The following is a 26,019-nucleotide window of genomic DNA, read 5'->3' as shown; positions in this document are numbered from 1 at the left end:
TTTTACCCCATTTTATGTACCTATGAGATAAAATTTCTGATAAATATAAAACGCATAAAATTTCAGTATTTATTAACAATATTCCAGCAAAGTTTGATTTCCTCTGATTTGTGTTTAAATATAAATGACATTTTTTTAAATTTGTTTCTATTATATTGGAATTAAAAATAGCATACGCAATTAATAGCTGTATTTATTGTAAATAAATTTAACTTCATTCAACAATTGTCACAAACATGAAACTATTTTGAAGTTATAATTCTTTAGGCGTGTTATAACAAAAGATGAGAGGGAATTTTTACGATGTGTGCGCACGATGCAACGAAATTTTTACAGGATTATATAAAGAATAAATATAAAAAATATAGATACAAATATATGTGATATATATGCATTTAAAACTTATAATTTTGTGATTTTTTAATGCTGTCTTTATTATTAAAAACATTTATTTATCGTGAATATAAGGGATATAGATTGTGGTTATATAGGCTACTTTTATAAGTTTATTTTCAAATGCAGTTATATAAGTGCGTTTAGGTTAAATTTCTTAAGGCGCGTTAAAAAAAAAGATTACAATGAATTTTTACGATGTGCGCCCAGCATGGAACAAAAATTGACAAGATGAAAATAGGCTACATAGAAAAAATATTATATAAGTATTATTAAATATAATTTCTTTACAAAATAAATTAAAAAATTAACATAATAATTCAATAAATAACTAAAATTAATAACTTAGAACGATCATGCAGCATAATTATTATTCAAATCTCGATTATTCTACTAAATAAAATAATTCATTATAAACTCTTTTCATATTAACATTGAATACTGAGAATTTTTTACATTTTTAAATTTGATTGGTTATACTTAACCAACCGCATTTATAATATCACTCCAGTCCTTTCATTTATTACTTTATATATTTTAATTATTTAACTGCAAAATTAAAGTTAGTTATTTATTACGCCAAGTTAAGTATTAATTTGAACGCGTGTAACAATTTGGTTACAATACTCTCTATAGTGATGTGCGGGTGAAGTGACAGAGCGGTGCCGGCTGTTGCAGAGGTGGACGCGCGCGGCTTCCACGAGTCGGTGTTCGACCGCCTGGGCGACTACCTGCCGGACTGGCGCCGCGGCAAGCGAGACCCGCTGGGCATCAACTCGCGCGGCTTCCACGACGACGTGTTCACGCACGACTTCGGCAGCTTCCACCCGGTGAAGCGGGCGCGCCGCTCGGCCGCACCCAGGTCTCAGGCTCCTCGCCCCCTTGCATCTGCATGCTCGCTTTCTCCACCCTCGAATCTGTTCGGCAACGCTAACGTGCATTATTGTAAGAAAAATAAACTATTCAAATATGTTATCCCGCCTATATTTGTTTCGAATACAGTCAAATGCATGGTACATGACCATATTGCAACGTAAATTTCCATTTAATTGTAAAATATAAAATCTTCCATTACATGTTTAAAAACAGTACCTTACATTTATTACAGTGCAACTATAAGGATAATCTAAAAAGTCACAACAATCCAAAGTAGTATATAAAATGGGCTCCAGCAACTGGAGTCGGTATGAGGAACTGGTGCCCATCTTGGATTTCGACTTCCTGGGGGCCATCTTGGATGACATTTACCGTTGACCCCAGCCGCCATTTTGAATAACGACATCACGTCCGTCATTAATAATTATGATGTCATGTCCGCCATATTGTATTCCACCTTTTTCCCGCCATATTGTATTGCGCTATTTTATTTTCTAGAAATTTCCACCATTTTGAAGTATTACATCACATTCACCATATTTAAAATACCCCAAATAATCGGAAAATTGTTTCATTTCATTAAAAAATTATTTTTATACCATTTGAAAAAATATATTTAAAAATCGCACTTACAGTAAGTCACATATCTCGGATTCCTTGGTTCTAGCCAGCAAAGAAAAAAATATCCTCCCCCAGTGGTAGCAGCTGGCAGATCCACCCCCAACCACTAATATCAAGAAATAAGTTATTACAACCACTATGACGTCATGGCGGCCATATTTTTTACGCCATTATTCTTTCGTCTGCTAGAGATCACAGCTGTCTCTATATTAGTTTAATTTTAATTTCTAGAGTGCAGTAGTATTTATTAGCAGACAGACAACCATATTGTCGGCCCATTTTTCTACCATCTAAAATCTGCTGTTATTAATTTTGGAAAGAAGGAAAAATTAAAATATCATGGAAAAATTATAATTAATATGTAGAATAATTATTTAAATTTATGTCCGTTGTTTGATTCCTGGGTGATGCAAAAAGTTCAGTTTTTGCCAAAAAGATTTATTAATACCGTAAATTCCTGAAAGGGACTTAAATTCATCATCAATCATCCGCCAGTAAGTAAATGATGCAATCTTAGTGCCATTTTGAAAACCAGTAATTATTTATAAAAAAATTACGGAAGGATTCCGAAAATAATTCAAAAATTCACCCATTCATAAATTAATTGATTCGAACAATTTCAATCCTTGAATCAAGACCAGTACGATTCAAAATTATAAATTAAGTTAAAAAATAAATTAATTTAGTAAAACACTATTTTTGTAAACCATAACAGTGACACGTACAAGAATTAAACATCAAATTGTTAACAAATAAAAATTTATTTTGTAAAATCCTCACAACTATAGTTACAAAAACTAGGAAAACGTTTTAAATCTATAGCATTCCTCGATTGTGAAGTCGATTTTGAGTCCTATAGTAAGCGGACAACAAGTAAACTTGGCATTTTTATACCAAGAATTTTTCTATATGGCTTATTTAGTCGTGTAACCTTGGAGACATGTAGGTTTGTAGCCTTGTAACGCTGTACCCTCGTAGCCATTTAGGCAAGTTCAAATCTGATTGGTTAAAGTTAAATTTATAGAGAATAAAATACACACATTTAACTAAACGAATAAAAATTTGTTTTTTTTTGGTAGTGTATTAATGAAAAAGGTTGCTGTTTTGAATCAGTATTAATGATAAAGGTGTTTTTTTGACTAGTCTTATAAAAATCGCTGCCAATATATAACAAGAGGACTAGTGATGCGAAACTCAAACAAACTCTAACTTTGGTGTAGTGCGGATGGTCGAGTGTAACTCGTTTGGTGCATAAGTCAAGGAATCACCTATTTTTAACAACTCGAAGTAGTCATTACCATTATTAACGCTGATCTTGATGGAAGGCCTACCATCGACGATGCAGACTCCAATGGCAAAGTCACCGACGGCAAAGCAGGTCCCAATTACATCTGTATCACCAGCTACAGAGGTCCCGGTGGCAGTTGCGTATATTCTCTCGTCAATACAATAGACTACAACGGGTGTGGTTTCGGCAACAGTGGGGGAAATGACAGGTACATTTCCATTGGTTTAAGTATCGCCAGTGTTTACAGCAACATAGGAGACTTCAATGAACAACGAAAGTTCATTGGCACACTCATCAGAACAGAAAAAAATTCCCTGGTACGTCATTCACAACAACTTTAAAAACTCGCAGGCATTAAAGAATTGGATGCTCGAATAATGCACAAAAATACTGTTTCAGTGCATCGATTCTAATAAACTAATTAGGCTATAAGATAGTCTTAAAAAACATTATGAAATATGCACTGGGTCAGTTAAGCACAAGCTAGAACTTGTTTGTTAATTCTGTGGTAGAACCTTTATACTAGCACGAAGACTTGAACTGTCCATTGATCAGGTCTAAAGTTCTTCAAAATGCGAACGGTGTGGGGTCTGATATCGCGAAATTTGTTAGTCCATTCCAAAGACTATAAAGCTACAAACTAAAATTTTATTGGGTACAAATTGCCCCAAGGCTTCCGTACATGAATATATAAATTGCTTGCCTTGTATGTTGATCTTAGTTTTACCTTTGTGGGAGAATGAGGACAGACTTTAACATAAAAATGTTCATACTTACTCGGATATGAAAGCTGATACGGACAGACAAAAATGTTATGAAAGCTGACTCGACGAAGACCTCAATGACAGACGGTTCTTCAGCCCAGTCTGACCTACCACCTACAACAATAGCAATATCAGCCAACGGGCTCCCTGACTGCAGCAACGCTGATGGCGACACAGATATCCCAAAAACAACAATGCCAAGAGCTGCAGAGATCCCAGTGGAAACGAAACTGACATCTCCAGAGATCTCAATTGAAGAAGGGAAGAAGAGATAGCCATTGTAGAAAGTCTACCATGCGGGGGTTGGGTGCTTGGTCTTTATGTCCACATTGGTTTTGGGGAGCGCTGGTTTTTTCGGGGGTGACATTGTGTCGTTTCCCCATCGTCGGTCCTCACTCATACACTCGCAGCGACTGGTATAGCTCGTGATTCAAAATAACAACCGTTTTATTAATACAGAATCAGAACAGCAAAATTTCATTCATACACGAGATAAAACAACAGTAAATTTGTATTAGTTTATTTGAATGTATAATGTTTCTTGACTGTATATTTAATATTAACCTATCAGATTCGAACTTGCCTAAATGGCTACGATGCTACAGTGTTAAAAGGCTACAAATTTCCATTTCTACAAGGCTAAACGACTACATAAGCCATATAGAAACAAAGGCTGGATAAAAAAAGGTAAAGTTAGCTTTTTGTATGCTTACTATCGAACTCAATGTCGACTGTTGACTGTACTATAGGACTCAATGTCGACAGTAGGTGATGGTGGAGGTAGATGGTGAAAGTGGTTGGGGCGAGTTTTCTTTAGAAATAGGGGGAGAGGAACTTCCGAGAAATATATTTTTTGGGGGTGTTTGTGGTAGTGACTGGAGGGGGAGGATGGTAAGTATGCTTTGTTACTAGGGGGGTCAGTCGGCCAGCAGCCATCACAGGTTATTGATCCTTAGTCATTTTTTTGCCCTCACCGGGTTCAAACTCCCCACCCCCGACCGAAGTTTTTCTCACAATCACTCCTCCACGCACCCCTTCAATAAAAATGATTTTTTTCTCGCAATTAATTTTCATCCAGTAAATTGTCCCCACTACCCTTCCTCCTCTCCTTTTCGACATTCCCACCACATTTTCTGACCATCCTAACCCCTCGATAAAAATACCGGCTCACTGACCCGAGGGATATTCAGTTTGCAGCTGTTCCTCGCCTGCACCAATCGTCTATCGAGGAGGCAATGAAGGTTGCCATATTGGATTATGCCTTCACAGTCACCATCTGGTTTTCGTCTTGTGGATGCCGCCATATTGTATAATGACATCGCAACCACCATATTTTTAATCTTCTGGATGCCGCCATATTGGCTGATGTCACAGCCATCATTGTTTTATTCTACTGGAGAACGCCATCTTGGGTGACATATTGTTATCCATCTTCATTTTTTTGAACTGCTGGAGGCCACCGTATTGGATTCCTCCATATTTGTTTGTTCTTGGAGTGCATCAGAATCGTTTTTTAATTTAAATGAATAATAGCATTACCTGGTCGAGGCCAAAACGCAATCTTTTATTTTTCAATACTTGCTCCTAGGAGTGCTAATGTTGTGTAGAACACATATCTGCTAAAGGTCGCTGCCACCAAATTGGTTTAAATTTACCCACTTGATTTCATTGGTATTTATAACCAGGGGTACCCGCCTAATTTTCGGCTATATTGGCTGCCATATTAAAAATCTGGAAATTGTATGCAAGCAATACGGAAAAAGTTACAAAAACTCATAAAAAAAAACCACTCAACAATGTATTGACTGATTCTATCGATTGTAATCCCTGGTTCGGTCCTTGTTCGATACAAAAATAATAATTTTATACTAAAAATTCGTATTAAATTAATTATAGACAAAAAATCTCTAAAGCGGCTTTAATTCCTTATCTAAAAGCCTTCGGTAAGCCGATGAAGCTATATTCTTTGCCATTTTGAAATTCTGTAATTATTTAGTCAAAAATCGAAAAAAAACTAAAAATCATCAAAAAAGTATTAATTTAGGGGAAGGTGGGCGAATTCTGCGCACTTAACTAGGGACGTATCTAAGATACGTTAATAATATATTCAGGTGAAATGTTTTTTTAAGGGTGTTTGTTTGTATCATAATCTTCATTCATTGTAATTATTCGAAGCGCTAACATAATAACCAAAAGTCATATAAATTTTTAAATGAAATGCTGCACTGCGCAGAATTACCACACCCAGTCGGGTAATTCTGCGCTGTATACTGGGTAATTGTGCGCATCACTAATTATAGACCTAACCAATAAAATCTGAAAAAAATCCCCAAATATTAGTGCATAATTAATTATTTTAAACTAAAACACCAAACAGACCAAAGTTAACTAACATATTTATAGTAGGTAATGTTTTAAAATTGGATGATTCAAATAAACGAAAATAAATTCAATTACCACCAAATATTAAACAATCAAATAGACACAAGAAACACACGAGTTGATGATAACAATAAAGTCTCCGAAATTGAATATTTGGGTTAGTATTTTTAATAAAAGACATAAAAAATCACAAATAAGTTTGAGTTAGCTTATCATTGATGTTAAAAAGAAATTAAAAACTAAGGTGACACACATTTTGTTATTCTTTGACACATAAATCGCATTTGTAGTCTGTTGGTGAATCCCAGCCACTACATTCTTCATGTGTCCACCCACCACACTTCACATACCTGTACCACAATTCATTATCGCGGCCAAATTCGACACAAATTGAACACACATCTAGATTCAAAGGCTCAATGTTATCATTATTGCTGTCATTACATAAATCCTTCTCGTTGATTAATTCGGTCTCAGACTCACTCTCTGATAACGTTAGTTGTCTCTTGCATCTTTTGCGTGTTAGCTTCGTGTTTTTCTTGTCTGCTTTGTGAGGCCTAGACCTACCACTTGTTTGGATTTTAGCTTCCTTCTTCCTTTTATTTTTTTCTCTTTTTTTCTCAATCTCTTCAAGTTTTTCTTTCATAGGTGTTCCAGTTAAGACTTCTGACTTTTGTTTTCTTGATTTAGGCTCTTTTGGTTTATTTGTGCTAAGGGATGCAGCATTCTTTCAGGGATCAGGCAAAGGTGAAATGTCTGCCACCTTCACTTGTTGGACATTTCCTTCCGTAGACCTGCGTTCTTTTCCTGTCACCATCACTTTTCTCGGAAGATGACATGTCTGAAATTTCTGCCACTTTTGTAGGTATCTGACTAGGTCCAGCATCCCTTGTTCTTTCGCTTCTGTTTGTGTTATTCTGCTCTTCGTTCTCTTCACCTAGCCGACTTCGATTTCAGTTTCTTTACCACAGGCTTCAAACTCCATGTTCAAATACTTATCAGGGTTAATGGGTGAAATCCCAGCTGCTGAAAATACAGAAATCCCCTTTTCCATAGTTGCAACTTTTAAATATGCTCGGTTAAACAATTCGGTGAGTTCATACTGGGTTATTTTCCTGCCTGCTTCATTTTGGGAAGTAAGCCTACTTTTTGATTTCAAAAAATGAGAACACTCTCTGTAGAAGGCGGCTTTTAGCGGACTGAAGAACGTTAAATCAAGAGGTTGAAGTCTGTCAGTTGTATGGGGTGGCAGAAATAAAAGGACGATGCCGTTTTCCCTACAGAATTTTTATATTATAACTGAAATGTGGCTAGAGTGATTGTCCAGGATCAACAGAATGGGATCAGCGTGTTGTATGAAAGACATGCCATTAAATAACTAAAAATTACATTTACATTAATTGAAAGCAATATTTAAATGCATTGGGAACCTTAAACACGCACTATTTACCTGAAACAAATAAAACTAAGCCTTATCAATTGAAAACATTGAGGGCAATTCTGCGCACTTGCGCATTATTACACTACATCTTTGCGCAGAATTACCCCAAGCACAAACATATTTAAGGCTCGCAATAATATAAATTTAAAGTGATCAGTTAAAGTTATTATAGTGCTCAACAGGAAGAATATATGGTCAACTATTGTTGCAAATATAATTTACTATTAGAAACACACAACTATTGTACCATACCTTTGTTTATTCTTCGCCGAAAATAACAACAATTTCGATCTGAACCTACACACTGTTGTCGTAACCCAACTAACTCACACAATGGCGTCTCCTTCCTCGCACTAAGTCCTCAGTGTCTCCGCCATGTGGCAACATCATACAGACCGACGCAGTGTACGTCAATTCCGAGAAACCTCACTGCGCAGTAATACCCGCTGCGCAGAATTCGCCCACCTTCCCCTATATATTTGTTAATTAGATCAATTTCTGTATTTAATTCTATCTTCGCTTGGTGCAAAATTAGGCTCTAAAAACATTTATTTGATTAATAATTTTCACTGCAAACAAGGACTCTCTACAAGACAACTACCCAACCGAAGACATATATTACCTATCACTACACCTACAATTAAATCAATATTTCTTACACCTTATGATTAGGTACTATAATGCCAACTTCAGTTTTATAAATCACGTGTCTCTAGATCAGGAGGCCTTCTTTTTGATGCTAGGAATTTCTTTCAACCAAGTCCTTTCCTAAAAATCAGACATTAATACCAAGCGTATCTGAACAACAGAGTATTATTTTTATATAATCGTTATACCTTTCAAGTAGGTCATAACAAATTTCAGGCTTACAAGCCAAAATCCCCCAAAATACAATACATACTGTGCAGATATATTCAACATGTGTTAGCTTACAAAAAGTACTCTTTCAAACATATACGATAAAAAATTTCGTACCGCCACACACACATATGAGCTTAACTAGATGTACTTGACGGTTACTATAAAATTTATTGCCAGAATTTGCACCAAATATCTTCGAATTACAGGAAAAAAATCATTACAACCAAGACATATTCAACGAAAGAGTCTTATAAAGACCATTCTCATAGTGTCTAAGCTTATTAACACGTGTATTAAATACCTAAGAAGAGTCCGATGAACCACAAGTGATATCAGTCCCACTACTAAACATAAATCCACTTACCAATAATTCGATCATTCTAACCTAACCTACAAAACCGTATCCTACCAATCGTATACTACCTTTTGTATCACATCGATACATTTCTCGTTGTATCCTGCCTAGGCCCATAAAGCATAATACTGCACTGTCACATTTTTCGTTCTAAACTAACAAGACAAACAAAGCTGAATACCTTTTTGTTCTATTTTTTCGATGTATCCTACTGAGCTTAACCAAGCAATGTATTCCACTAATTACATTCAAGTGGAGTATTAAAAAATGTCACATAATAATATACTAAAATCTTACAGTCTATTAAATCACAACTGTTACAAGAATAAATAATATTTAATAATACCTATCGTTTCAGTAATTGTCCTTAAACAATATAAAATTTAAAATGTAAAATATACATGTCAATTTGAAGAACCATGAACATTTGAAGGCCCAAAAACTTAAGTACGTATGTAAAAAGACATTAAATAAAAGAAATCGTTATTTCATATTTAAATTTGTTTAATTTTTTATAAACAATTAACATCAGATAAAAAATTGTATTTTTTATTCTATAAACTACCGCAATTCATAGCCCATTTTTCTTTAATGACGGATAAACTTTCAACATCTTGCGAAACAAGCATAAGATAGGCTTAAAATTATACTCTGTTCGCAAAATGCTGAAAGTTTATCCATCAAAAACAAAACGATGGCTTAGAAGTGCGGGGTTTATAGAATAAAAAATAAAATTTTCTGATCTAATATATATTGTTTACTAAAAATAAAATACAAATAAATATGAAAAAAATGCAACTTTTATTTAATATCATTCTTACATAAGTACTTTCAAGTTTTTGGTCCTAAAGTGTTCATGGAGTATACAAAACATTAGCTCACCGGGTTCTTCAAGTTAACATGTATATTTTTCATTTTAAATTTGATGTTGTTAAAGGTCAATGACTGAAATGATGGGTTAATAAATATTTGTCCTCTTTGTAACTGTTGTGATTTAAAATACTGTAAGGTTTTGAGGATAGTATGACGTATAGGATATTATTATGTGACATTTGTGTGATACTTTTCATGAATTAATTGAGCGGCATACATTAATTATTTGTTGAGATCAGTAAGATACATCGAAAAATTGGAACAAAGATATTTAGCTTTGTTGGTCTCGGCAGGCTAGAACTAAAAATCGGACAGTGGATTATTATGATCCGTGGGCCTATGTAGGATACAACGAGAAAAGTATTGATGGGATACGAAAGGTAGGATACGATTAGCATGATACGTTTGGTATGTTAGGTTAGAATGATTAAATTAATGGTAATTGGATTTATTTTACGTAGTGGGCCTTTAATTATATATGGTTCATTGGAGTCTTTTTAGGTTTTTAATACATGTGTTATTAACTTCAGGCACAATAAGTATGGTCATTATAAGACTCATTCGTTGAATATGATTGGAGTGTAATGATAGTTTTTTTTTTTTGTAATTCTTAGATATTTAGTGTAAATTCTTGCAATATATTTTATAGTAATCATCAAGTACATTAGTTTTTGATCATAATGTGTGTCTGGCAGACGGAAGCTTTAATCGTATATGTTCGAAAGTGGTATTTTTGTAAGCATAAATCATGTTGAATACATCTGCACAATATGACTTGTGTTTTGGAAATGTTTGTTTGTATGCCTGTCATTTGACATAACCTGGTTGAAAGGTATGATAATTATCGAAAAATATTACCTCGTGGATTCAATATGCTTTATATATATATATATATGTGTGTGTGTGTGTGTGTAAGCATATCGAATATATATGACATTTGGGCATGACTTGGTTGGAAGGAAAAAATATTGCCTCGTGGATTCGATATGCTTTATATATATATATATATATATATGTGTGTGTGTGTGTGTGTGTGTGTGTGTGTGTGTGTAAGCATATCGAATATATATGACATTTGGGCATGACTTGGTTGGAAGGAATTCCTAGCATCGATTTGGAGACACTTAGTCTATACAATTTTAGTTATCATTATAGTAAACATAAGGTGTAATGACTACTAACTTCATTGTAGGTGTAATAATATTGAGTAAAATATTATTACGATTTACAGGGTTCGTAAAGGGATAGCCCAATTAAAGATTTTTATCACACACACAGTTTTATTTATTGCCACTATTTACATTACTAGCAAATAATCTAAAAATGCCAATTAATCAATTGTACTTACATAATGTTGCTTCCTCAGTCACTCGTTTCTCACAATCCACACGCCTCGCTGGGCCGCACCTCTGGCGCAACTCTCGCCGCAGCACCCCTCGTGGTCCTCCGTCGCAGGACTCCGTCGCCGCACTCCGCCGCCGCCGTCGCACTTCCCCTTCGCCGAGATCCCACTCGACGCCTCGCTCGGAACTTCGCTCGGAACTCCGCCGCGCCCGCAACACAATCCCATGGAACTGAACTCTTCGCCCTGGAACCTTCGTCCAGGGACTTCGCCACTCTATCGCCCAGAAACTCCGCCGCGGGAAAACTCCGGACTTCACTGAACTCACTCACTCCCTGCCCTGGAAACTTCGTCCAAGGACTTCGCCACTCTACCGCACCCGCGGCACTATCACCCCGGAAACTCCACCGCGGTAAAGCTCCCGCCTGAACTCTCATTGACTTACCCAGGCCGGCGTCCTCGGGCATATATATAGGCCCAGAAACCTTACAGAATTCCCGAGCGCGGCTGGAGCCAGTCGCGTCATTCCGCGCCGACCCGACGGCAGAAATCTCTCGAAACACGTGTCGGCGGCTCGCGTAACTCCGCAGCTGTCCGGTGTCAGTTACGTGTCAAAGGCAGGGCGCCGAATGGGGAGGGGTGAGAAGGAGGGGGGAAAGCGACAATCCTTGTTATCTTCCAGGCGCGCGTGGCGCATAATATGTTGCGGCAGCCGCCAGCCAACTCTGCACCTGCACGTGTCCCGGCCTTGCTCACGTTCGTAACATTATACATATATGGTTAAATAATTGTCTTTTATAGAGACATTTCCAATGAAGATTATCAATCAAATACTTTTTTTACGCAAAATTAATTTTTGCATCGAGCAAAGTTAGAAACAAGTATTGAATTCGATCTTATTAATCAATATATTAATTAAAACTCTTTTTGATGATTTTTAGAATATTTTTTTCGAATTTTTAGTGAATATTTGCTGATTTTCAAGATATCGGTGATTATAGCATTGGCAGCTTACTGAAGGCTTGTAGTTGTGGAATTAAAGATGCTGTGGAGACTTGTTGTCAATAATTTATTTAATATGGTGTTTTAAAATAAAATTATTAATTTGTATCGAACGGTGGTTGAACCAGGTATTTTAATTTATTGAATCAATCAAAATATTGATGATTGATTATTTTATGAATTGCTAGCTTAAGTTTCCATATTTCAATATGGTGGGCAAGATGGCAGACAATATGGTGGGTACCCTGATAGTAAATACAAATTTAATTTATTGGGTAAATATTAAACCAATATGGTGGCAGCCTCTCTAGGATATGTGTGTACTACACAACACTAACACTCTTAGTAACAAGTATTGAAAAATAAAAGATGGTGGTTCGATCTCGAACAGGTGATACTATTATTCCTTCAAATTAAAAAATATTACATGTCCGAATATGTGTATTATATTATATAGGCCTATATCTTATCTGATAAATTGCGCGATGTTCATGCAGTTAATGGTGAATGTTTTCCAACCTCGAGTTATTATGGTTATAATTACTGTGTTTATAATGTAATTTGTATAAAAATTTTAATTTAATATGTCAATAAGAACCATAACAACATTGGAAGGTAATGGTACATCAACCTTATGTGCACGAGACAAAGTGATGCTGGCGCACTCTAAGAACCAACAAAGATGAAGGTATCTTAAATGGCGGCCTTTAGCAGAACAAAAAAAGTAAAGATGGCTACAATATGTCATCAAAGATGGCGTTCTCTAGTAGACGAAAATAATATTATTTCTGTGACATCATCCAATATGGCGGTCTCCAGCAGATGAAAACAATGTAGGTTTTCATGTCATAATTAATGATAGCGACCTACATCAAACGAAAACCAGATGCGGTTGTGATGAAAAATTCAATTTTGCGGCGTCCAGAAGACAAAAACTAGATGGCGACTGTGATGTCATAATCCAAGATGTCGACCTTCATTGCCTCCTCGATAGACGACTGGTGTGTGCGAGGAACTGCTGCAAACTAAAGGATGGGCAATAGAGCCTGTATTTAATCGAGGGGGAGGGGGTTCAAAAATATGGTGCGAATGTCGGAAAGGAGTTTGGGAAGGGGAGTGGGTGATAATTTCTTGATGAAAAGGCAAGTGTTGGAAATTATTGCACGAAAATATTATTTTTTTATAAGTTGCGGAGAGAGGTGTTTGGAATAATAAAATATGGTGCGTGGTTGGGGTAGTTGGTAAAGGGTGTAGGATGGGTAGGGAATAGGTAGGGTAAGGTGTAGATGGTGGAGGGGGAAATTCCAAGAAATAATATTTTTTGGGCAAAGTGGGCTGTCAGGGAATGGTAAGGAGGGAGAGAGGTTGTATACATGTATTGCATTAGTGGTGAGGCTCAGTCTTCCAGGAGCCACCATGGGGGAATGATTCGTCGCCATTTTAATTTTTCCCCTCGCTGGGTTCGAACCGAGCACTCCGAGCTCCATGACACAAGTGCGTTTTTAAATTAATATTTTATTAAAATTTAATTAATAACATTTTAGACATTTTAAAATGTTTACCTATTTTTCTGATAATAATTACGAATTTTCAAAACAGCAGCCATAGCGAAAATTGCAATGTTGATGTCAAAATCTTAAATGGTGGAAATTTCTAGAGAACAAAATGGCGGAAAACATATTGGTGGAATCCAAGATGGCGTTTAAAGTCAAGGTCATTGTCAAAAAGCAATTTCATCCATGATAGCTGCCGTGAAATCACAATCAAAGATTGCGTACTGGATCCTTAGTTCCTCACCCAGAGCCCAGTCCCTGGAGGAGCTATTATATACTACTGGAGCCCACTCTAATTTAGAAGTTTGAATCAACTGAAGCCTCTGAGAAAAACTTTGCAACGTATATGTCTATGGTCTCAGATGTACTTATATTGTGTTAATTTTGTCATATAATTATTATATATCACATTTCTTTATACAGCAACACTTAAAAAAATCAAATTTTACCCAGAATTGCCAACTCTCTTATGTAGTTGACATATTGTTTATTAAATGTTTCAGGCTTCCAGCGAAAGAACAGCTAGAATTGGCTCATGTGAGACGCGAACGCAGAGGGGTCTATGGGGACCCAGAAAATCCAAATGAAGAACGGAAACTTGAAAAAAATTCCATGATGAAAACTTTCCTAGAAGAAGAGAAAGTATCTGCAGACAAGCGGTGGCCAGAGATGACAGAAAGTGGTTTCCGTAGTGACACATCCAGTGGGTTAGGAGATTCCTGGCCAATGAAGAGGATCCGAGGACCTAACAAGAGAAGTGTTGGGAAGGTAAACAAAACTGAAGACAAGCTTTCAAGTGATATCATACGGTACCTAGAATTAGGAAAGAGGCGAATGGGCATGGGCCCATCTGGGTTTCATGGTGATACATTCACCAGTGGGTTTGGAGATTTCACTACAATGAAGAGAAGCTTGGGAGATTCATCACATCCATCCACACCGAATGGTATAAATGATGAAAGTGATAAGCTGACTGAAGAAAAGAGAAAGCCAGACACTGGTTCCAATGGTTTTCATGGAGACACATTCACAGGAGGATTCGGAGATTTTTGGACGATGAAGAAGTCTGACAGAAATGGACAAGTCAAAGGATATGGTCTTTTGGAGCAAAAGCGAAGACCTGAGATGGACTCTTCTGGATTTCATGGAGACACATTCAACTCTGGCTTTGGAGATTTTTGGCCTATGGACAAGAGAAGGCCAGAAATGGACTCATCTGGTTTCCATGGAGACACATTTAAGAGTGGTTTTGGTGACTTCTGGACGATGAAGAAACGAAGACCAGAAATGGATTCATCAGGTTTTCATGGAGATACATTCAAGTCAGGCTTTGGAGACTTCTGGACGATGAAGAAAAGAAGACCTGAAATGGATTCATCTGGATTCCATGGAGATACATTCAATGGAGGTTTCGGAGAGTTCTGGCCAGTTAAGAAGCGAAGACCAGAAATGGATTCATCTGGCTTTCATGGAGATACCTTCAAAAGTGGCTTTGGAGACTTCTGGAATATGAAGAAACGGAGCCCAGAAATGGATTCATCTGGATTTCATAGTGATACTTTCAAGAGTGGGTATGGAGATATCGGGCCAATGAAACGATCTAATGACTCGTTGGCTCAGCATGATGTGGAAAGTGTTTTCAGAGTAATTCACTGAAATCATGTGTTAAAATGAACCCAGAGGTGTCAGCTAATGTCCAAATGTATATACACCCCAGTAAGTCATGAGTTAACTGAGAGTATCATGTAACATGAACAGTATTATGTGTTGTTTGGTTTCCCAGTCATAATATTAAAATGTTTCCTATGAGGCAAGAGCCACATATTTTGAGGTATTATTTGTATTATTTAATAGTATAATATTTAAGAATTATGTTCATTTATACTTTAATTTAATATTTTATTTCTGACAGGAAAAAAATTAATCTTTTAACATTTGTACTATATAATATTTTTAGTTAAAAATTAAGTTTAATGTTTTACTTAACATTTATAAAACCTCTTTAAAATATAACTTTTAAATTTTTATTTTAATATAATTTGTCAGGAAACATTTATTTCATGACATTGATATGAACTAACCAATAAAACCACTTTGTTAATTATACATGGCATTATTTTTACTATTATTATTACTTGTATTTCTGATATTCTGATATATAAGTTAAACTAATACTTCTTGAAATTACAAATTAATTTACTGTTTAATAATATATTTCCAGATTCTAAGACATTGCAGAAGTCCTGTCATAGTTATCGTTAAGATCATCTAGATTTTAATCTTCAAGTGTATCTTTTTTATGTGAGGTCCAATACCATTAAATAATTTGTAAAGAAATGTCTTATTGTGGTGAAAATCAAAACTATAGATTCAATGCATTTTTGAAACACGTGTTATTATCACACTTTACTATTAGTTAGTGCTGTTTACAAAAACAATAACTTTGGACCATTATTTTAATAAGTTGAAAAATATTTTTTTAAAAATGTGTACCTGAGAGAAATGTTTTGGGTGCAGGCCTGATAATTTGTGGTGTATTATTGCTACAATGTAAAAATATATTACCTTAAACATATTATACGTGTATTTAATTCAAACTATACATAACATCAGAGCTAGACTAAAAAAAATATAACTTTTAATACCCCAGACATAAGATCCCTTAAATATTTAAGTTTTTATCCCTTTGAGTAAATTAATCCTAATCTGGGCATTATCAAATTATTTTCGTTTACAATATTGTACATAAAAAATACCAAACACTATACAATTCTAAGGCTGTATATTTACAGTGTCAAAATTTGGATCAAAAATTTTTTGTAGAAATTCAAATTAGTTAAGTCATGAACAAACTTACCTTTCTCATTTCTATTGTTGAATGATGTAACATATAATGAAATATATAGATCCAACATTCATGGTTTTGAATTTTGCATTGAACACATCATTTTATTTATTTATATTTTGTTTAGCTTCAGATAAATAACCAGTTTCATGAAAATGAAATTATTGAATGCACCAATAGTAAATGAAATAATTTCGTTTCTCTAAAAAAAAAAGTTTTCTAATTTTCCTGTAACTAAGGTTAACCATACGGTTGTTATGTATAGAGGATGGGAATGTTAAGTATAAGTTGATATTGAAACTGCGTTTTGTTCAAAGTTTATATTTTATTGTGTAAAAATTACAAAATAAAGTAGTAATTTTATAATATACCTTGAAACATAGCTGTTTAATTGGACATTTAGTTTCTATAGTTAATAATTTAACCCTGCCCATATAGTTAATGTTAACACAATCTAAAGGAATTATTTATTAAAACACCAACATAAAGAATGTTTTAATTTGGTAATTTATGTTACCACTAATTCAACAGAAATATTGAAAAAAAAAATCTTAAGCGATTTTATTTATTTTGTTGGGAGTGTTAGTAATGATTAACAACTAAAATTAATGCATTTTTCTACCTATTCTGGCACCTTATAAATTATGTTAAAAAATTTCAATGGAAATCAAATTATTTTTAATCATAAATATTTCACCCGAGAATATATAATTTAAGTAACTTATACAAGCTCATTTAACTTATCTATGATTAATAATATTCATTGGGTTTGATAAATAATCTTGAAGGAAAATGTAGCGTTTCTTAAATTAACTTAAATATATTATCATAAAAAATTGTTTTAAAAAATATTAATTATGTTTTGTTTCTAACAGAGAGATTTTCATCGACATACAATATATAAAATATGTGTAGCAGATTCAGCAACTCAGAATTTTGAGGAAGACATCAAACCGAGGACATCAGGTTCCGTCAAGATCAAAGGGCCAGGTTGAAGGTAATTTTAAAAATCAGAGGTAGAAGTTCGAGGATATATCTCGAAGTTCCAGAACAAAAGTCAATGTCAAAGGTCAAAGTCGCAATGCAGCCGCAACGAAATTGGCAACCTTGGGAGTGGTACACTCGATAGTGATGCAACCGTAACAAAGAGTAGCACGTAAATTTGAGTTTGGCACGCAAATAACACTCCTCTGGTGAAAAGGACGACACCCAGTTTCATACAGTCGCTGGCTCAGCCTGAACAGACCACCTAACCGCGTGCGGCAGCTCTAACTGAAGAATTACGACGAATAATTAGGAAAGCTTCAGCTGCTGCACGTAGGAAAAGTGTCTACAGGGATTAGAAGGTGGAGGATACTGCAAACGGCCACTTGATATCCAAGCCACCCACCTCTTCGTGGGCAGCTTTACAGGCGTAAGTTACAGTGTGAACGGGTGGAGCGAGGAAGAGAAAGCTACAGCACTCATCCTGGCTTTACAAGTATCTCCCTCGAATTGCTGCAGACCATATCACATCGGGACCAGAGGGAGTACTCGATGCTAGTGGATGTCCTATAACTGAGGTATGGGGACCGACATATGGGTGAGGTGTACAGGACTGCTTGGAAAACACTTCATCAGAGATCCTTATAAATACTTCAGTTATTTGAGGCTGACATCTAGAGACTTGTTCAAATTATTTACTCGGAGTTTCCTACAGATTTAGACAGCAGCTAGCTGCTAGTGCATGTGCATATATGTATATATTGACCTCTGCATCCCTGAGTCCATAATATATGTGTATATATGTGGACTCAGGGATGCAGAGATCCAGCATAACCTTCGTTTGGCCCGCCAAATGAAGAGTTGCGATGCCATCGTTCATGCCCTAGAGAGAGAATTGGCTCGCAATACATCCAAGAACACACAAAATCAACATAAAAGGAACGGGATTAAAACCTTAAATATTATCAAAGAAATACTTATACCACAACTAGAGAAGGAAAAATCATCAGGACTCTGAAAAAGCTGCTGAATAGTACTCAATGTTCTTAGTTCCAGAGGTCACCCTCTGAGGTTTAACCAGGGAATATTCAGTAGGACTGTCCGACTCGCAAGAAAAAAAAATTAAGAATGTCAATCAAATATTCCTCTTAGGTTTTGTATCCCAAACAAAATTATATTACATATTATGTTTTGTTTTAATATAGTGAAGAATGTTGATTACTATTTCAAGATAAGAAGGTTGAAAGGTGCCTGAGGCTGGTATGATGAATATAACAAACACTTTATTTTAATATACACAAATGTTTTAGTAAAATTGCAATTATATTTTATTATTGTGCGATTAGAAAATATTTTTACATATGAAATAATTTTGAAAAAAATAGACAAAAATCATATATATATATTAAGTGTATCTGTGATATTTACCGATAACATTAGCAACAAGAAATTAAGTTACTACATAAGAGGAATGTTATATAAAAATTTAAATGGGCGTAACTACAAATAACAGCCAAATAACTTTCGGGCATACAAAAATATATAGTGCATATAAAAGACAAATATACAACGGTTTTTTTAATAAAATTATAAATTTCAAACATAGAAGCATATACATAAAAATAAAGACATAGATTTTTAAAAGCGCATAAGTACAACATTTAAAATATCAGAAAAAGATTCCCAGTGACGTAAACTAAGATTTCCAAAAAGAAAAAAAGAAAAAAAAATGTTTACCAATTTTCTTCTACAGAGAATCTTTCTTTGATATAAGCATTTTAGTCATTTTAAGTATAGTTAAGTTTAAGGCACTTAAGGCTCCTATTGAAAAATAACTAATATTTTTAATAAAACAAGAGATAATAATTGAGAATAGTTATGGACGTCAGTATGATCTCAAATGAAACAACTCTTTTCCACACAAATAAAATATAGATTATTTGAATAAAAAAAGTACTGAAGTTTGGTTTTTGCGCATTTAAAACAAACTTTGATTTTAAATTATTCTTAAACCGGGAGCTTGCCGATAATTCTGTAGTTTATGCAGCTTAACTAATGTGTAGTCTGAGGTAGGTATCTGGCATATGAAAGTGACAACATGGCTTACGAATAGCACCTAGCTCAATGCTACTTTGTTGAGCCACAGTCATACACAGCTACTTTACGATCAAGAAATATTCACGTCTCTTAGTAGAACTTAACATATTTACACACCTGTGGGCTCGTAAAATAAAGTGTGAAAAGCATTATACCAGAAGAAGTATTTACTTACACAACTAGAACAAAACTCACATAACACTGTTGAACAGTACTGATTTAAACAAGTAATTAAATTAATAACACATTAATGAAACAACAATATTTTCTTTCGATATGGCCCGTGGCATGGTGCGAAACAATAAGCTCAAACCTCATTGCCGGTCCCTACCGCCGCGACCCGCCTATCCCTGCAGCATGGCGGGGTTCAACCTGAGCCGCACGCCGCCACGTGGAGCCCGCTCAAGGCTGCTCCAGCGATCACCGACCACACCACCGGCCCCGGAGTGGGGATAGCGCGACGTCCACCCCCAAGAAACAACCGCGCAAATGAAAGTGCGCGAGAGATCAAGAGAGCAAGAGCGCAAGTATACTGCGTCATTTATACCTTTCCCTGCCGTCTCTTCTTTCAGTTCCCTCACCTAGTACCTATTTCCCTCTTCTCCCTGTTACCCAACACATACCTAGCTATTTTCCCTCATGCGATTGGAATTTTCATAACACTCTAAAATGGTAACCCCTTCAGCAAAGGAGTTCCACTTCAAAACTTGAATATCACAATACAAACCAATGTGTTAGGTCTTGTGGAAATGTTTTCTTACGTATTTAGTTTACGATCATAATTCATTGTTATATCACAAGTGTTTGTTATTTCTAGATTCTTTCGATGTAGTACTAAATTAAAACATCAAGCATCATGGATACGTGATATGTAATTCTTACCCTTCTTTCCTGTATGACATTTTTTTTAATATTTGTTAGTGTAATACTAGCACTTAGGGAGATATTTCAAAATGTGGTGACAGTGTCAACGATCGTTTCAGCAGTGTTTGATTTATTTAAATTTTTTATACACATATTTTTTCATGTACAACAACACTTAAGGCGAGTTTAATAGTTATGCATGACATACAAGACAGCTACTACAACTAACACAATATAAGTTGGGTAGTAAACTAAATAATTAAAATACAAAGGAAAATACAAAGCAAGGCGTATAAGAATAAAAATAGAAATTACAATATAAACCACTAGGGACAATACAAACAATGGACAGGCACGTTGAACATAGTTTCCATATATTTATGTTGTTATTTATATATTAATACTTTTTATATACATAAAAATTAGATAACTTCAAGATTATTACAATTAGTTAAAAGTCTGAATTAATTTCTGTGTAAAAGTGGTATAGTTTGGCCGGAACTGGCGCAGGCGTCAGGGTGTGGTGCCTGTGGTGCCGATCGCCATATTGGATTGTGACGTCACGGCGGCCATCTCGGAGGAGTGTAACGGGACATATCGTAACGGGACATAACGTAACGGGACAAGTAGATCACGGCGACCATTTTGGATCCGACACCTTGGATCCGCCATCTTGGATGACGTCATTTTGTTTTCTCGAACATACCGGCATTGTGTTATCCGCCATATTGGATGATGACGTCACCGTTGCAATTTCCGTTACGCCCGTCATCTTTAACTTTTTTATTTATTATCCGATTTTAATGAAATTTTTTTTAAAAATTATAAAAAAATTCAAATAATAAAATTTTAACAAAATAATTATAAAAAATATACTTTTACGACACGGAGCTCGGAGTCCTCGGTTCGAACCCGACGAGTGCAAAAAAATTAAAAATGGTGACAGACTCCTTCCTCAATGGTGGATGCAGGCAGACTGACTCCCACCACTTTTTTTCAAAGCATATATACCATCAGGTAGTATGACGTCATGTCCGCCATCTTGAAATTTGGACGCCATCTTGAAAATCTTTATTTATTATCCGATTTTAATGAAAAAAAATTCCAAAATTCATCAAAAAATTAACGTATTTGAATTCTGTTTGATTATATCGATGTACGTCCTTGGTTCGATTCCTGGCGAGAGTAAACGGTCGATCCTTCCTCCATGAAAGCTACCTAGACTGATCTACCACCACCAGTACCAAGGTATATATCATCAACTGGTATGACATCATGTCCGCCAGCTTGTCTTCATCCACTGGAGACCACCATATTGTTTTCGTCTGCTAGAGTGTGCCGATACCATGTAGTATAATTATCTGGTCACCATAATTTTGTCCTCAACTGTTGACATTGAACATTGACCTTAACCTTAAACCTTGACCTTGAAATTTGACCTAGAAATTTGACCTTGACCTTGAAATTTGACCTTGACCTTGAAATTAGACGATGTCCTTGAAATTTGACTTTGTCCTTGTCGACCATCATGGATCCGACATATTATGTTCAGTACAGGCTACCAGGAGCTACCACCTGCTGGAGTACGCCATCTTGTGTGTGTACTTGTATTATAGAGTACATTTCCATCTGGATAATTTTATTCTAACCCGATACAGTGCAGTAATCATTTATTACTGAGGTGCCCCCCCGCCATCTTGAAATTCAGCCGCCATCTTGAAATCATGTAATAATGTAGCTAGAAAAGCGGGAAAAAATCCAAAATTCATTAAATAAATCACTCATTAACTTACATATCGATTCGATCGATTCCCATCCTCGGTTCGATCCCTGGTCGATACAAAACAACTTTAATTAAAAAATACTAAAAAAGTGTTAGGTTTGAGAAAATAAAAACACCACAAGTTCTTTTAAAAAAAATTTATTAAATAAATTCAATACACTACTACAAGTACAAAAAAACACTGACAAATTACCAAAGCCTTTTGGATTCCTCGATTCAAACAGTCTTCTTATTGTACGAACTAAGCCTTTTACATGACTTTAAATGTCTATCCGATCCGTTCATCACCACAGCCAGAGACGGACTGAAATTCATAGCACTTATATATAGTCTTATTAGCCGGTACAACACATGAGTCAAATCAATAACCATGTTAATTATACGTCTCGGTGCATTTTTTATAATGACGATGTAAACTATCGAGACGCGAAAATAGTTTATTGCACTTATTGCACTGAAATTGTATTCTTTGAACATTATTAGAACAACCGCTTCTTTCATGTCTGCGAGCATTTGAGGTGATAGTAAATGATGCACCACAGTATTTGCACTGATGCGAAGTACGCTCTTCATTAATTGAAGTATTCAATGCTGATGAAACTTCAGTTGATGGTGGAACAGCACATATCGAAGTCTCCTCCAGTGTTGTCAGAGGCGTTGCCAAAGGGATCTGCTCCAACATCGTCGGCGCCGAGGTCATGATTCCCGTAGTCGATGGTACATCCTCCATCGAGTACGACGTTAAAGTCGGTAAAGATGCCATCGAAGTCTCAAGAACAGGCAATTACGCGACTTATGCACCAGAAGAAACAAACTAGGTGATCCGTACACCGTCGACGACAGTAACAAACTGAGCGTCCTGCTGTCTAGGACTCGTTTATATACATTAACCGGTTTGAATAATACGCTAGTCAAATCAAGAACAATTTACTAAAATACTAGAGTCAAAACAACATTAAAAAAATAGAAGCACCATCAAAAAAAAAGGAAGCACATTTGGAAGCACCTTCAAAAAAGGAAAAACAATAGGAAGCACCGACTACGAAAAGGCAGCACATTTGGAAGCACCGACAACGAAAAGGCAGCACATTTGGAAGCACCGACAACGAAAAGGCAGCACATTTGGCAGCACCGATAACGAAAAGGCAGCACATTTGGCAGCACCGACAACGAAAAGGCAGCACATTTGGAAGCACCGACTACGAAAAGGCAGCACATTTGGCAGCACCGACAACGAAAAGGCAGCACATTTGGAAGCACCGACTACGAAAAGGCAGCACATTTGGAAGCACCGACAACGAAAAGGCAGCACATTTGGAAGCACCGACAACGAAAAGGCAGCACATTTGGCAGCACCGATAACGAAAAGGCAGCACATTTGGCAGCACCGACAACGAAAAGGCAGCACATTTGGCAGCACCGACAACGAAAAGACAGCACATTTGGAAGCACCGACTACGAAAAGGCAGCACATTTTGCAGCACCGACAACGAAAAGGCAGCACATTTGGCAGCACCGACAACGAAAAGGCAGCACATTTGCAAGCACCGACAACGAAAAGGCAGCACATTTGGAAGCTCCGACTACGAAAAGGCAGCACATTTGGAAGCACCGACAACGAAAAGGCAGCACATTTGGAAGCATAATCATCGAAAAGGCAGCACATTTGGAAGCTCCATCAACAAAAAAAAAAGGCAAAAAGGAAGCACAAGTTACGAGATCTAAGTCTTAGTTAGAAATAAGAAAACAAGAAATAAAAACATTAAATTCGTATAATTTAAATTATTTATTTTATTGCTTTACATTATACAAATGCAAGTAAAACAAGCCATTATTGTATGTAGCCAGCATTCCTCAGTTCCTTGAGTATGAAGGATATTTCTTTGATGCACGAATAGTTTCCTGCACAAAGCGAACCATGTAGAAGTCTTAGCCGGTCAACCAATATGTTTGGATCTTTCCACGATGTGTAATCAATCTCTTCTACCACCATCTTCCTTGCACCTTTATAAATATTATGATCTCTGGTGTCTTCCGTTTTACCACCAACCTCAGGGTAACTTTCATGTTTGAGACGGTGATCATCACAAGCTTGATCAGATTTATTTAATATATCACGTCGTTTCCACCGTTTCGGTCTCAGGACACCGCCACATTCTTCGATCTTGGCAGCTTTAGGTGCTTCATCATAGTCTATGTCTTTGTCAACAGCCTCAGAGTCACTGTAACAATCACCGTAGAAGGAATCGTCTTCACCCAATTTACCGTAATAATTCGATGTTGATGATGTTGAAGTGTCTTCATCGTCTTCATGCTTCCTTTTTAGGAGTCCATCATTTTTACAAAGTAGGAAATATCTACTTGAATTCGGCTGGAATATATTCTCACTTTTCACGTTAAGGATTCTTCCATTGTCTTCATTCTTCCGTAAATCATCAACCTCCTTCAATTTAAGTTCTTTGTCAAGATCGGAAGAGCCAAGAAAATTATTGTCGTAATGCAGATCACTCTTCCTTAGGCTAGTAGATTCATCGTTGTCCTCTAGCTTGTACGCAGGCTTGGCGCTACAAGTTCTGCCATGTCTTTTTAGGCTCTCTCTCCGCGTAAACGACTTGCTACATCGAACACAACTTATCATATTGCGCAGTGGATTTTTAACACAGTCATTCTTCTCGTGTTGTCTTTTATTCTTTCTCAAAATAAACTCTTTACTGCAAAACTTACACCTATGTTCTTTCGATACAGCGTCAGATCCCAAATCAGAATTCATATTAGTTACTGAGACTAATGCCAGATACCAATTGAGTGTTTTAAATTAGATCCAATACTTAAATAGAAATTTTTTCATATTTCATCAGCGAGAATTAATATATCTCATGCAAAAGTACTTTATGCATGTAGTTCTGCTTTTCAACAACAGATGTCGCCACATGTTGCTTGCAGGTAAATAATATTTAGTTCTTTTATGCGGGATGCGGGATGCTCACTAACGATCGCAAAAGAAGGATGGCTTCGCTAGACTCCAAGGAAAAGGAAGTTCGTCTTGCATGTTGGTGCTCCACAGATGTCTCATGGCATAATATTAATTTGACTGTGTAATTATATGTGTTAATTCCACCTTATAAAAATATTGCAAGTTTTGATTTAGTAGCAGAAATTATCGAATTAAATGTAACACCAAATTAAATGACATGTCTCATTAGACAAAAAAAATCCATGCAGAGAGCGGTTTCTCAGAATAGCCAGAAACACTTGAAGAAACCACAGGAATGATTGCAAGAACACGGGAAAACCCATCAAAATATTGACAAGAATAATCAGGAGCACACGGAGAAAACCATCAAAATATTGACAAGAATATTCAGGAACACTCGGAGAAATCCATTAGATGTCTAGTTAGGTATAATCAGAAGCACCCGGAGAAAACCACCATAATATTGTCAAGAATAATCAGGAGCACACGGAGAAAACCACCATAATATTAACAATAATAATCGGAAGCGCACGGAGAAAACCACCATAATATCGACAAGAATAATCGGAAGCACACAGAGAAAACCACCACAAGTTTCTTTGATATCATAAAAATACAGAAAAAAAAAATTTAAAAATAAAAATAAATTAATCAAAAATTTTAAATGACAAAAAAAAATTAAAAAAAATAAATAAACAGATTCTGCTAGCTTGTGAACTAT

The 26,019-nt window shown here is 35.9% G+C and overlaps 1 protein-coding gene across 1 annotated transcript in view; it reads left to right on the top strand.

Annotated features, from left to right (window-relative positions):
• The window catches only part of LOC134541550 (uncharacterized), a 112,175-nt gene extending 96,599 nt beyond the window's left edge, over positions 1 to 15,576 (top strand). Inside the window, exons 3-4 of the mRNA XM_063385064.1 lie at positions 1,072 to 1,255; positions 14,255 to 15,576. Of these exons, the coding sequence (XP_063241134.1) occupies positions 1,072 to 1,255; positions 14,255 to 15,407 (1,337 nt within the window). The 3' untranslated portion in view covers positions 15,408 to 15,576. The remainder of the gene's footprint in view (positions 1 to 1,071; positions 1,256 to 14,254) is intronic.
• The last annotated feature ends 10,443 nt before the right edge of the window (positions 15,577 to 26,019 follow it).

This window comes from Bacillus rossius (genome assembly GCF_032445375.1).
Source record: "Bacillus rossius redtenbacheri isolate Brsri chromosome 4 unlocalized genomic scaffold, Brsri_v3 Brsri_v3_scf4_1, whole genome shotgun sequence".
NCBI lineage: Eukaryota > Metazoa > Arthropoda > Insecta > Phasmatodea > Bacillidae > Bacillus > Bacillus rossius.
This window is presented reverse-complemented; position numbering and strand designations above follow the sequence as displayed.